Source organism: Diorhabda carinulata, chromosome 11 (genome assembly GCF_026250575.1).
Source record: "Diorhabda carinulata isolate Delta chromosome 11, icDioCari1.1, whole genome shotgun sequence".
Taxonomy (NCBI): domain Eukaryota; kingdom Metazoa; phylum Arthropoda; class Insecta; order Coleoptera; family Chrysomelidae; genus Diorhabda; species Diorhabda carinulata.
Window position 1 is genome coordinate 10,499,984 of NC_079470.1, and position 14,444 is coordinate 10,514,427.

Sequence of the window (14,444 nt, forward strand, 5' to 3'; positions counted from 1 at the left end):
TAGCAAGATAAGCCTATTAACTAATAATTGCTACATGTACTGTTTTTTTCTTTATATGAAGGCAAAAATATCTAACATTAGTAGAACATTAAGAAAAAGTTTTTATAGAAAAATTTGGAGAGTAACATTTAATACCGTATCAATTGCATTGCTTATATCTTATTTTTTTCTTTTGCAAAAGTATTAAAGAGGATTTATTGATAAACACATTTAAATTTAGATATGCATTATTACAAAAATGTCAACCGAATACTATACAAGGTGGCATTGATAATAATAAGTTATAGGGTTGTAAAATGTTATAATTTTGAAATATCTACTTTAATGAACAATTTTTGGTATTTTCAACAATATAAATGTGATTTTTTGTCATAAAGGGGCCTATTACCACACATATGACATTTTTTATTTTTATATTAATATATTTAGGTAGAAAAAATGTTGTAAATTCATTTGCGACATGGAAATTTGTGAATCTTTTAACTCAATTTTTAAAAATGATTCACTACATGAAACTCAAATTTTGTCCATTAAATAAACCATCGTTAATTACATAATTCGACATAATTTGTTGAAGTTTTCACCAAGCCTAATTTGAGAAGGAATTTGACCTATTTCAATATACTTTATCAAACTATACAAAACTAACCGTAAAAATCACAATTTATTACATAGATTGTACTCGCAAAGTTTAGGGTGATGTGAGGATAAATTCATAAAGGAAAACAATGCACCACTAAGGAAGATAGAATTGAAACTACAAGTTCAAAGATCTAAATGGAAGGTGTGAAAGTGGACAGCAAAAGCCCAGATTAAATGCTACAGATGTATGAGTAAGACGGAGAAACGAAATTATGATTAGTTGCAAAAAGTAACTAATTTGAAAGGACGGCATAGCAAAACATCTGACATCGAGATTGACCTCTTGACTTCGACTAAAACGGTACCTGTACCAAAAATTTTCGCTGAACATAATCAACTAAAATGTCCCAAGGTTACGGCGCCGTTTTGAGAGATATCAAAATATATATCTGCAGTAGAAATATGATAATTACAAGGGGAAGAAATAGAGATCAATAGATCAAAGACATACCAAAAAGAGGAAAAATGGGAAAAGGACTGGGTGTGTTGAAAAACACCTTCGGTTTCTTTAGAAACTTAAAGCTTCATAAATTCATTCCACTAAGTTGTTGGCTTACAATGAGTATTAAAAAAAATTCTCGAAATTTGGGCACATTAATTTGTACTTAATACAATATAAACATAATTTTTATATGACAAAAAAAAATATGTTTTATTGATTTCTAGTTACTTAAACCAGTATTTTTGTGTGATTTTTATTATCAAATTGAAAATAATTTGTAACCAGAACGAGATAACGCAGATGTAGTATTTACTTTCGCTTCCAGATGAAGTAGTTGATGTAGATGAGTCTCTGGATTCCAAAGAAATAAGCATACAGTTCATTCATTTGATAAAATTGAAAGAATTTAGGGAAGTGAAGGAATAATTTTCAATTATCAAATTCTTTCACGAATAACCACTACACTACTAGCGTCCACGTCCACACACTTGTGTAACTTCACGAAGAACTCAGTCTCTAGGAGTTCGCACATTTGGGGACATACATGTTCAGGTGCTGTTGCATAATCAGGTAATAAAAATAGAGAAAATAAGATTATGGAAGTTTTTCTCGACAATATACCTTCTATTAACTCCCAATCAGCTTGAGTATTGTAGTGGATAGAGATATATTATCCCATAACGTTTCAACTTTCAAGTTAATTTTATTTGGTACATTATAAATTATGTATTAGCACAACTAATGATATAATGTTCTATATTTATAACTATCATTAATCAAAACTAATCAAACTTGCCAATGGTAAAGTTAAATGTCTTTGTTCTCCAAATAGAACAACTTTGTACTTTATTGTTTGAATTGAGCTACATGCGGAATGTCTCCAGGTAAGTTTCATTGTAGCACTTGCTTGAAATGGCTGGGCGATCAGAAATCCCGCCACTTATGAAATTTGACCAGTGATAAGTTTTCTGAATATAATAAATGTTAACGCAAATAAAATTCAACTAATAATCAGTGAAGTGTATGGAAAAACGACTATAAATGAATCAAAGGTGACAATATTGGTTCAAATACAAAATGACTTTTACAAAGTTTTAGCTATGAAGTTTTGACCATTTTCCATATAGTTTCGAAAGAGATTCTAGTGACTTTTATTTGTTTCGTTATATGAAGTCTGTTTTTTTAGCTAAAAGAACGTGGTACCTCATGTTTCAATTTATTTAATGTCTGCTGTATTTACACTGATTTTTTTTTAATTCAAAATGGAACGCACTTTACTAAAATACTTCGTAATAGTAGTGACAGTGAATAGTGGTTAATGAATAAATGTAGTGTGCAAGTACAAGAAAGGAATGTATTTAATGGAAATCGAAAATAAGTGGTAAATGTTTCTAAACCTGAAGAAATTCTTTAAAGGCAATAGAAAGTACCATAAAATGTGTCTAGATTGGTAATGGTTTGTTATTTTGCTTAATATAAATTATAACAAGTGCTGCTTTAGTTATTCTCACAGGAATTTGTTCAAAATTAAGCCCATATCACAAAATTTGAATTAAATTCTGATTTTCAGTCCAACTGCTACAAAAAAAGGATTAATAAAAAAATTTGACAATTTATGGAGAACATTTACTTTTAAATTTTGATATGACTCGTAATTGGAAAAATATTGTGAACATTAGGTTACAGTAAATGGATTCAATAATAAGTATTAAATCAAATATTCTATATTTTTACCATAGATAATTGTATAACATTTGAAATTATTTAAATGTGAAGTTTGACAAAAAAATATATAAAATATTTACATTAACAGACCAGAGACATGTTTAGGAAATTGGCCCAGAGTATTATTTATTGCCCCATATTTAATAGATGAGTACCTTTTTGCACTGTACATATACATACATATCTAAATGATCCAGAATTATATTAAATCCATTGTCACATAATCAGCGCATGTTTATCCACCGAATCGTGAAAAACAAAAGGCATTTAGCGCCACCTACAGGTTAACCTTTCAGAAAAATTATAGTCTGACAGATCACCTGAGGATTTTGGAATTGATTATGCTAAAAAGCAGTGACAAACCAATGAATCGAATGCGTAGCGAGGACACAGATATCCCATTCGAAGTGGTAATCAATGACCACCAATCATGGGTCAATAAAAACTGTAGCAAACTCGAAATCAGGTATACAGATGGATCAAGATAGTGCAAGAAGTTGGCAAAATGCAAGATCTCCACTATTTTTTTTTTCAAGCATAGTTGCTAGCAATAGACATGTGTCTTCAGGATTTTTAGAGTTTAAACAAACTCTAAAAACCCTAGTTAAAAGGATGAAAGTAAGCCTAATGTGACTACCAGGGAATACGTTGCCAAAAAAAGAGAACGGCTATATACTTTGGACCAGATTATTACTGTAATATCATGAGATGTCTCATCCAACCCATACTTAAGACAATCCAAAATATTCATAACCAAATTGCTAAGAAGCTCCTTGAGATGTGGAAAAAATGACCTTAAACTGGTGATCAGGTGTCGAATACCACCTTAAGACAATTGATATGGCAGAGGAAGACAACTGTGACATCTTCCAACAAGCCATGGAGACATTTAAGTGGAAAAGAAATGTCATATTATACTTTGAATTGGTACTAATAAGGTAAATAATTCTGGATCACACATAATTACATATTGCACTTAAGATGATCATTTTTAAAATTCTTAATGTACGAGATTGTTTTAACTGTTGATTGATATAACAGATGTGAAGTTTATTCTCAGTATATCATGATTTACAATAGTGATAAATCATTTAAAGACTTAATGATATTCCCAAACTTGGTTAGAAAGTGTTATTTGTAGTCAAATTTGATACATATGGTACGATACAAATTTTGATCCAGCCATTCCAAGAATTATCAGGTATAATAGAATAGAAAAAAATTGAACCAACAAGTAAACATATACTTGAATATAGAATTTAGAGAACAGACTCTAACTTACCACCTAGAAGTTGCCACCACACTTTGAAGTTACAAAAGATTTGAAGGCTGTCCTATTTTGTTCCAAAACTAGGGTTCAGAATGGAAAAAATTGAAGGAAAAAAAAAGATTTTTGATCTGGCACTATACTTTCGAAGTATTACGATTCTGGCATTTATTTTGTATTGTTCTAGGTTAGTTTCATATTCCAAAATATAGCGTTTAAATTATTTTCCACAAATGTCTTTCAAGCTATCGCGATAATGATCATAGTTCTGAGTTGTTTTAAATTTGTTCTCAATTGCTTTGAAAAAAAAAAATATTGTGACCTTAATTTCGAGTAATCGCCATTATATGAGTTGTTTTAGCTTTTCCCTAGATTTTAGCGATTGTTCCACTGCGACATAGGGCCGAGAACCGAACTTTCAGAAAAAAATGAACAAAAATTCGATGTCCCGAAAATAAGGTAACTGCTATAAATTGAATTTTCTTCAAATTACTGGAAATTAAATTCCTTTCCAAAGAGCTATTTTCAAAGAATGTGGAGAAACGTTGAAAATCTAGAACATCTCATATAATAGTGATTTTTCGAAATTTAAGTGGCAGTGGGATATTAGTTAAAAAATATGATCAATTTTCTTAGAATTTATAAGAAAAAAATTTTTTAAAGCAATACTTTCGAACAATTGAGAACAAATTTGAAACAACTGAGGTGCCAGCTCAAAATCTATTTTTTTTTTAAATTTTCATTATCAACTCTATGCCGTTTTGGAACAAAGTAAAACAAACCTAGAATAACCTTCATAATTTTTGTAACTTCAAAGAGCAGAGTCAACTTTTTGGGGGTCTATAATCTGGTACATGACTTAATCACAGCGACAATATCAGTGAATAAATAATTATATTTAAAACCTATAATAACAAATAAATATAGTTTTAAATATATTATGGCATCCAACGTCATGATATAATAAGAATAAACAAGGATATTTAGACGTTTAATAGAACATTGCAAGGTTTCCCCCTTTAATTACAGTTAAGGTATAATTAAGCAGCTCGATATATTAGAGCACTGATTTGGAGTAGGTCATTTGTCCTAAATCAATTTAGTAACCTTTTTCATATTCACTTTCATTATCATTATTAGTTTTGCACACTGTTAGGTTTTTTTCTTTCTTTTACACAGTTCTTTATAGGTATTTAATTTTAGATTAATTTTAAATTCCATTAAGAGCGTTCTAATTAATCAAAGTATCTCTGTGAATAAACAAAGAGAGAAAAGACAATTAAAAAAGGTTTTTAAAACAATATTAAGGCTACAAATTGTTGATTTTAAATATTTACACTTAACAATATCATGATTAATATTTTGTGGTACAGAGATAGCTGAAGAACGGGGCGAGTGAATTGGTGAATAAAACAATACTAGGACACCAAAAGTAACAATACGATATATTACATGATAACTACCAACTATAACATAAGCAACAGAAAATTGAACAAACAAGAGGAAAAATAAATGGAATGGAAATGAAATACCTTATAAAAATAAAATTAAGGCAAGAAACTTCTGAATTCGTATGAACATGTAGTAAGAATGAAAACAGATTCACAAGAGAAATTGGAACAGTATTAGAAAACCAAAACAAATCAAGAAAGAAAGAGTTATGTGGACAAATAGAGGAATTAAGAAAGATGAGAAGAAGAGATAATGAAAAAAATGGATACAAAAACGACCGGAATCCTCAGTTAACATCAGATATATAAGGAAGAGAAGTAATTGATTGACCAAATAAAGAAAATGGAAGCAAAAAGAGGAAAACTATGTGAGGAAGATGACCTGCATGTGAAGTGGTACAAGAAAAACAATATTCTGTGAATAATAATAACCTACTTTTAAAGATAAGAGTTTCAGTTTTTTCTTTTATAGATTATAGATAAATGTAACATGTACACAAGAGAAACTAAATTACCAGAAACTTTACCCTCCTTAACAACTAAGTAATGTATTGTATGTGTAAAAATTTCATCACAAACAGTGTGCGTAGAGAATATATATTTTTGAAGAAGCAAATTTTCTTATAATCTTATACATAAATTTGTTTTTTAATAGGTACGTAACAGCAATTTAGAACTTTTTTCATTAAAATTATAAGCAGAGTTCATTCTGTAATCTTAATATTGAGAAACTGGAAACAACTATTATGTTTTAAATAACAATTATTGCTAAAATAAACAATTTTTTTGTCTCCTACAAAATTGTAAATTATTAATCTCTTTAGAATGTTCATAGATTTTTGCTTCATTATACATAAAAGGTGAATGTTTCCAGTCTTAATGTGAGTTCAAATAAAAGGAGAGTAGTTGAATGAAGAGTTTAAGTGACTTAAAATTTCAGTATTAACTAGATTGGAAAATAAAAATGTTTAACAGCCAACAAGCTTTTGTCATATTCCTCAATTTTAAACTCGTCAATATTAAGAGATAACTACTTTGGAATTAACACTCTGGTACCAAAGATAAAAGCATAACAGAAATAAAATAAAACAAAAGCAATTAAAATATAATTTACACATTCACTAAAAATTTTGTTTCCTAAGTTTCCCAATATAAAAAAATATCTTTATAGTACATATAAAAACCTGAAACTAAATATTTGATATTGTTAACTCATTGTCACACATTACACTCCATTTTAAGACACACACGCTGCATTTTTTTTCTTTATTAACTCACAACAATGCCACAGATTAGGAAGTGCAAAAATAAAGTCTTATGACAGTGTATATAGACAAAGAAAATTAGAAATAATCAACAATTTAAAAAATATTTACAGGACAATGCAGGAAAAGAAAAATGGCATCGGTAATTTTTCATTTATGATTTTTATCTGTAGAAATCATAATTGGATAGAATGTATATAAGAAATGTTTCTATAATATAAAAGTAGATTGTGTAATGTTCATTTTCATTTTCCTTCACAGTACATAAAGTTATAAATATTTAGATAAAATCTCATTTTCACACATTAATATTTCAAATAAAATAAAACTATACTATTACACAAACGCACTAAAAAGTTCTAAGTACTGTCAAAAGAGCCATATCCTCTAACCCACTCTAATCTGTAGCCAGTTTAAAAATCAAAGTGAGTTGTTATAATTAATTTATAACAATTATCACTTGATCTTCCCATAGAGATCATTGATAACAATTCCAGTCTATCTATAGTATTGAACACCTTAGCTTGAAAGGTCCACGCCCATGACCATGTCCGTGAGCAGCTTTTTTCCTATTTTTGTCCTTTCTAATTTCCCGAACTAATGTGTAAAAGGCATCATCAACACCCATCCTTGTTTTGGCTGAGGTTTCTACAAATGGTATACCATATGATTTGGCAACCTATGACAAAATGAAAACAATCAAACTTGTGAGATGGTTTCCACAACTTGTTGTTGATTAAGAAATAATTTTCAGTATAAAGTTTTATTACTAACACATGTTTAGCAGTTTTCCCCTTTGATTTATAAGAAATAATTGGCACAATTTGATTGAACATAGAGATTATATCCTTAAAAACACATATCACAAATATTCCATAATCAATCAAAGGAATTTTGAATTTTTATGAAAAATAAAACATAAACAATAACTAGAATCAGTGAAGATGAATGTAACTGCATTAGCGCTATCTCTATGTTTAATAAGGTAAATATTGATCTAATCTTAATATTCTAAGAATATAAGTTTCTAGGACTGTGTCAGTAATAAATAAGAATTAATCATATATCTATCATTATAAACCAAAATGCATGCTGATCAATAGGTAAAAATTACTTAAGGATTTAATAGTTTTTAAAACGGATAAAATGTTATAAAGTGGTATGTGAACATTGTCTAACCTCTCTGGCTTGGCCCATATCAACTGGCCATGAAGGCAGGTCACATTTATTTCCAACAAGGACCATTGGAACTTCTTCTGCATCTTTTACACGCTTAATTTGCTCCCTGTATGTGCCTATATCTTCAAAGCTTTTAGCAGAATTTACTGCAAACACTAAAAGAAACCCTTCACCAGTTCTCATGTACTGGTCTCTCATAGCACTGTATTCTTCTTGACCAGCAGTGTCCAGAATGTCCAAAAGACAAGTATCCCCATCTATTACCACTTGTTTTCTGTAGGAGTCTTCTATAGTAGGGTCATATTCATCTACAAAATGATTTTGTATAAGCTGTATGGTTAGTGCTGATTTGCCCACACCACCAGCGCCTACTACTACTAGTTTATATTCAGTCATTTTTGTCTTATGTACAAATAAATTTCTCCTGGGTGGCAGACTTGTTGAGTATTTCAAAACTTTCTTCTAACTATTCTTCTGCCGCTGTCAAAGCATAATAAGAAATGAACACAACACACCGAAACTGAAGTAATTAAGATCATTCAAAATGTCAATAAATTACTTTAATTAATTGTAATCAAGAATGTACTGAAATAACGAGCCCGTCACACAGAAATGAAGAAAAATATATTTTTTAGTAATTTTATGAGATCACCAAAGAGTGACTAGGGTTTTTCTTGTTTGGTTGCACTACTACCATCTACATTATAGTAACATTTTGTTCGGTGTATTTTTAAAATTGAACTTAAAAGAAGAAATATGTGCGAAATATATTATTTCTCAATAGAATATCAGGCTTGTGTTTATAGATTTGTATAATGCTAAATACTCAACATTTTTTCACATATTAATAAATTGTGGATATTTGTGAATATTAATAAAGTTTCCAAACATGACTGTCATTTTGTATATTTGCATATTTTCATTATTCTGTGACAAATAATAAAAGTCTTAACATTGACATTATGATAGAAGTTTAATTTTCATTAGATAAATATTAAAAGTTATTATTTAATTATAAAGTTGATAAATTCCGTGGACTAGTGTTATTGTTACGAATTTATATTTTTAATTCTGAATGTGAGATGACATTAACTTGGTATAATAGGTTTAATTATCTTTAAAATTAATACGGTAAGCTAACAAAGATCTTTAATAGTTAATTCGGTATTATACTGACTTCAAATACAGTCCTTTACTTCTAGACCGCTTTTATTATGGCCAAGCAAAATAATGATTGTTATACAGATAACATTAAGGTAAAAATTTCTGAAAAGTATAAACCACCACCTCGTATCAATTTAGCCATTAGTTATGCACAGAGGATCAATCTAAACAAACAAATTCAAGATAACATACCAAGTTACGAATTTTCTCTAGAAAAAACTGCTCTTATTAAAATGAAGGAATGGAAGAAGCATAGGGTAACCATTGCTCAGGAAAGAAAAGATAGGATTGATTCTGCTAGAGAAGAATACCTAAGTAAGCTTGAAATATTGAGTAGATTCATTATAAATTCGAATATTTCCATATCTTGTTGGATTTTCTTCTTTAAGCTAGAGTCTAATTTGTTTTAATTACATCATATGATATGAAACTAAAGAGATGTCTGGATTTCTTTAAAATTAATAATAATTTCATTGACCTTGAGTCACTTCTTTTCAGTCAACAATCAATTTTAATCCACTATACAGCAAATGTACATAATAGAAGTTGAATTAAAAGTTTTTCATGAAAAATTCAGGTGTATTTTTTTGGAAATGGTTTTTTTAAAAGATATATTGTGTTAATTCTCTTATTGATGTGAGTATAAATGCAATAATGACTGATATCTGGGGGAAATATTTGTTAAATCTCCACTGATGGAGCCTGGAGCTTTTCTTGTGTTAATATTTCTTTTTATCTGAGTAAAAAGTCATAAGGTGATATATGCTTGATTGGTTCTTTTTCTTGGAATGTTTCTTCCTAGTCTGAATCTTTTTTTTATATTATAATTTGGTTTAACTGTTTGTTCTACATGATTTGCAAAAGGTTGCATCTTATATGTGTTGTTTCAAGCCCAATTTGGAGGGTTTTGGCTTATCAGTCTTCATTTGTTTGCTTTTTAAAGAGAATAATCTGTATTGTTCTCATTTGTTAAATCTCATATATTCTTCTCTAATTTTTTGGATTTCTCTTTTCAGTAGTATTACTAGTTCCATCTATTGTTTGCTGCTTCCTTTTAAGTTTTCTTTTGTGATGAGTTATCTAATATCATTAAGAAATTTCTCAACTTTCTGCTTAAGTTTCCTTTTGTTGTTTAATAAAATTGTTAGGTTAATTTTTTATTTGATATAATTCCCAGTAGAGTTTTGAATTGATGTTATTTTTTCTCTTATTCTAATCATACAACTTCTTTGAAAAGCTTATGTACGTACATGTACAATGTGTCGATTGTAAGCTGCTAGCAAGTGGAAGTTTAAAGATACAAGTTGATCATCTTTTTTAATTTAACTTTTTGCCTATTTTATCACATAATCATTCATATATGTTTTTTTAGAAAAGAAGAGAAATGAACAGGAATCAATAGACAAAGAGAAAATAGATGAAATAGAGCTTAAGACTGCAAATGAGGCTGCCACTACAGCAACTAGTACATCATTCATGGGAGGAACAAATGTTTCAAGTATCAGTAGGAATTATGGAAGATATTCAGCTAATGATGATATTCTAGTTCCTACACAAATAACGAATCCTTATTCTAATATCCTTACACCCATCCCATTACAAAATTATAGTAATCAGCAATATCCTCATAAAACTGATAAAAGTCCATTCAATATATCAGATTTTGAAAACGATACCTCAAGTCCTTTTGACAATATGGAATTAAAATCTATTAATGATATGGAGGAGTTAGCGCAAGTTTTAAATAGAGATAAAACTAATTATAAGCCAAGTCCTAATATTAATGCATTTTCAAACTTTCCCAGTGTAAGGCCAACAACAACACAAGTTCAACCTACGTATTCTAATTACATGAGTAATCAGTATTCTTATAGCATTCCTAATTCTGCATCTTATGTTCGGCCAGTTGTATCTGATTATTCAAGTACAAATGGCTTCTATTACGATACTAATCCATTCCAAACTTATGCCTACAAACCTAGTCCTCCTACTGAATATTATACACCTTCATCACAATCATTAAAAGATAGATCAGAAACTAAAACAACAAATTGTAAAAGTGTCCCAGATATTGTGAAAGCGTTAGAGAATGAAATAGAAAATACTCACATTAGTACTTCAGTTCCTCAAGAATCTTATGTAAGAAATGAAACAGTCACACAGAATACAAGGCCTAAGAGTATAGATGCTGTTTATCCTCGGCCGAAGATTAAAAAAGACGAGTTGGATGATCCATTTCAGTTATTAACTAAGAGTCAACAAGACTTATGCATGTCTATAAGTTCTATGGGATTTCCATTGTCAAGGGTTGCTAGGATTTGCCAGATTCTTGGAGATGATCAGAAAAAGGTAGGAATTTTATGCAGTATCACAATGAATATACCCCCATCAAGTTTATATTTCACTTTTCACAATCATACATAGTAATGGCTCTCATTTTTAAAGATAATCAACCGAAAATTAATACCTATGAGTCGACAAATGGGGCAATTTTTGATATTTTGCTTTGTATTATAACAATTCCTTGTTGCTACCTAAATATAATCAAAAATTTGGGTTCACTAATTGATGAAAACAATAATTCGAACTAAAAAACATGCACATAATAAAAACATTTGATAAAAGAAAAGAATTAAACAAATGTCTAAAGAAGTGAATTAGTCACTTAACTAAAATATCGATATAACTTTTTGATCTAACTTTTTGTCGTTGGTGATACATATTAGTATTCCTTATCAGAGAATCCAATACATAAATACTTCCTTGAGAGCTGAAGTAATGTCCGTTATGAATGAAAATATCATAGAAGAGATACAGAGAATCAAACAAGAACTAAAAGCACTCATAGGAGGTTAAAGCTGAAAATCAAAGATCAAAATAACACGACGGGCCTATATGCTTAAAGGCCGCCCACTGATTTATAATTAACTATGAAATATCTAAATACGAGAACAAATTAATTCGAGATAGACAACGAACTGAAAATCTAAATAGTCTAAAGAAAATAACATTATTATCAGACTGAACACATAACCAGGTCAAGTTTCAGTTAACTATATTAGAATGGAAAACATTTGTGGATGTGAATATTGCTGAAAGTGACCTCAATAACTTTTATCCGTTAGGAAAAACAAGATTTTCATTGCTTGCGACCTAATTGTCAATCATAAACACAAGATCAGTATTTTTAGAAAAAATAAACGGAAATAATAAAGATGATTGTTATATTAGAGGAAACCAATTATACATAGATGGAAAGTCAAGAAGGAACTGAAAAAAATACAATATGAAACTCATAAGTTGCTTCTAGTACACCAGTACCAAACGAAGTATGAAGAGAAGATCCAAAAACTCAACAAAGCACCTAACACTGTGTCCAAAAGTAAGACTACAAAAGAGGTAGGGGGAAAATAAATTACTAAGTAGAATGCAAAAAAACTTTACTATTAACAAACAAAATTTAACTTCACAAAGTACACTTAAGGAGGTATGCTGATGACCAGAAGCCTTGATTTTAGGCATTTTTGAAATTAAAGTAAAAAAAGTGAAAAACCCATTTTTTTATGTATTTATTCACTTTTTATGAATATAAAAAAATCAATGAATTACAGGCCAGTAAAGTAGCGGTTACAAAAAAAACTTTGGTTGACATTATTGCAGCCATTGTAGTGATCTGGAACAAATAAATTTGAAAAATTCTTAATCTGTAAATATGTCGCTATCGCATTGACCTTAACCAAAAAAAATTCACAAAATGGCGTCGATATAAAATATCAATTTTTTTTGCCCTTTTTCGAATTTTTGAAAAGACTCCAAATTTAATTTTTTGCAAAATCCAAGAGAGACGCGATAGAGAGATATAAAAAAGATTTCCACCAAATTTCAAAGAAATCGGTCAGGTAGAACTTGAGATATCACTTCCAAAAAGTAGTTTCATTAGAATATCTCGTTCCACTCGGCCGGCTTAGACGCTCCGTCACAAAATGAAATATCTCCGCAAATAATGCAAACTTTTAAAAATCGTTAAAGGACATATTCTAAGAGTCTAAGCTTTGAAAATATGTAAAAAATCGATTTTTTTCAAATTTCTAGATCAAAATATCCCCTTAATATCAAATAAGGAAAACTAGACAATTGTATATCTTATAATAATAAAAAAGCTGATTATGTGATGAGGTTCTATTTGTTAACTTCTAGTAGACTTGGTATAACTTTTAAATTTAATTTAATTATCTTAATGAGGCCCATTATTCTTTAAAAAGTTAAATTAGGAATAATGGAAATATGGAGGTGTTTTAAATGTGAGACACTGTATATTATATCAAACTTGTGGTGTCTTATCTAGTTAGAGGTGAAAATATAATCAAATATAATTTTTGAGAATTGAATATAAAAGCTACAGTTTCTTTATAATGTAAATTAATAATTTTCATACCCACTTTATTATAATCAACACATTCTGTATTGTTCGCCCTGTAACTATTCAGTTTTAATCTATAGCAATGTTTGTTCTATTTATAACATTTTTAATAATGCTATTATGAAAACTATTTTTAAATGAATTACTCTCTTAATGTAATTGTTTTGAATTTGTTTATTTGGTGATAAGTAAAACTTTTAATATAGAAACACTACCTTTTTTGGCTTATTTTGTTTATTCTTGTGGTAAAAAATTAGTACAAAGTACATGCTCTAACCTACTTCTTCACATATTTCATAAAGATTTTAGATACTTAGCAAACTTGAAAACATTCTAAAATTTCTAGCCTGTCTGCTTGTACTTTTTATTTTCTAATATTGTATTTAAAACTATCCAGTATATTGATTTATTTATTTTAGGTTGTAGACCATTTGTTGGCGTTGTCAGATCTATTAGATTTAGGATTTGCTGAAAAAGACATTTCACTTGCGTTGGTTGAATGTGACAATGATAAAGACAAAGCTTTGGATAAATTGATATCGTAAACTTATTTTTATGGCTGTGCTGTATTATATACTTTTTATGCTGAAAAATGTATTGTGATTTAAATTTATTTATTTGTAAAAAATAATTTCTACTCAATTCAAAGTAATATTTTTTTTCAAATCCAGCTACCTCATAGTTTATTGCAGATGTAGTGTCAAGAAGATGTAGGAAAACTTGTGGTCCGTTTTGAAAAATTGGGTATCATTAGAGCTGTCCGAAAAGACCTATTAAAGATTATTTTTAATATTAATAAAGATGAATAATTAAAAGACTTATATACATTTTTATATGCCGAATTATTACTCCCAATTTATTCTCGTATAGTTTGGATTATTGCATTTTT

General features: G+C 29.0%; 2 protein-coding genes across 3 annotated transcripts; one reads left to right on the top strand and one right to left on the bottom strand.

The window, feature by feature from the left end:
* Positions 1-159: 159 nt before the first annotated feature.
* LOC130899328 (GTPase HRas) lies at positions 160-8,670 on the bottom strand. Its single transcript, XM_057809203.1, has 2 exons — positions 7,972-8,670; positions 160-7,471 (listed from the first exon to the last, which is right to left on the bottom strand). Exons 1-2 carry the CDS (start codon positions 8,365-8,367, stop codon positions 7,295-7,297), a joined length of 573 nt encoding a protein of 190 aa, XP_057665186.1. The 5' UTR covers positions 8,368-8,670; the 3' UTR covers positions 160-7,294.
* Positions 8,671-8,867: 197 nt separating this feature from the next.
* Positions 8,868-14,203, top strand: LOC130899321 (ubiquitin-associated protein 1). Of its 2 annotated transcripts, none has more exons than XM_057809191.1 (4): positions 8,868-9,102; positions 9,160-9,450; positions 10,508-11,484; positions 13,975-14,203. In XM_057809191.1, exons 2-4 carry the CDS (start codon positions 9,186-9,188, stop codon positions 14,098-14,100), a joined length of 1,368 nt encoding a protein of 455 aa, XP_057665174.1. In that variant the 5' UTR covers positions 8,868-9,102; positions 9,160-9,185; the 3' UTR covers positions 14,101-14,203. The 2 variants fall into 2 exon arrangements, with proteins under 2 accessions (XP_057665174.1, XP_057665175.1); XM_057809192.1 differs by having other exon boundaries at positions 8,880-9,102; positions 9,174-9,450.
* The last annotated feature ends 241 nt before the right edge of the window (positions 14,204-14,444 follow it).

Bases quoted from the DNA above. Each gene is read 5' to 3' on its own strand.
- LOC130899328 (XM_057809203.1), bottom strand. From the start codon at position 8,367: ATGACTGAATATAAACTAGTAGTAGTAGGCGCTGGTGGTGTGGGCAAA. The intron at 7,472-7,971 runs GTTAGACAATGT...ATTTTGTCATAG, and splicing joins ATATGGGCCAAGCCAGAGAG to GTTGCCAAATCATATGGTAT.
- LOC130899321 (XM_057809191.1), top strand. From the start codon at position 9,186: ATGGCCAAGCAAAATAATGATTGTTATACAGATAACATTAAGGTAAAA. The intron at 9,451-10,507 runs GTAAGCTTGAAA...ATGTTTTTTTAG, and splicing joins TGCTAGAGAAGAATACCTAA to AAAAGAAGAGAAATGAACAG. The intron at 11,485-13,974 runs GTAGGAATTTTA...TATTTATTTTAG, and splicing joins TTGGAGATGATCAGAAAAAG to GTTGTAGACCATTTGTTGGC.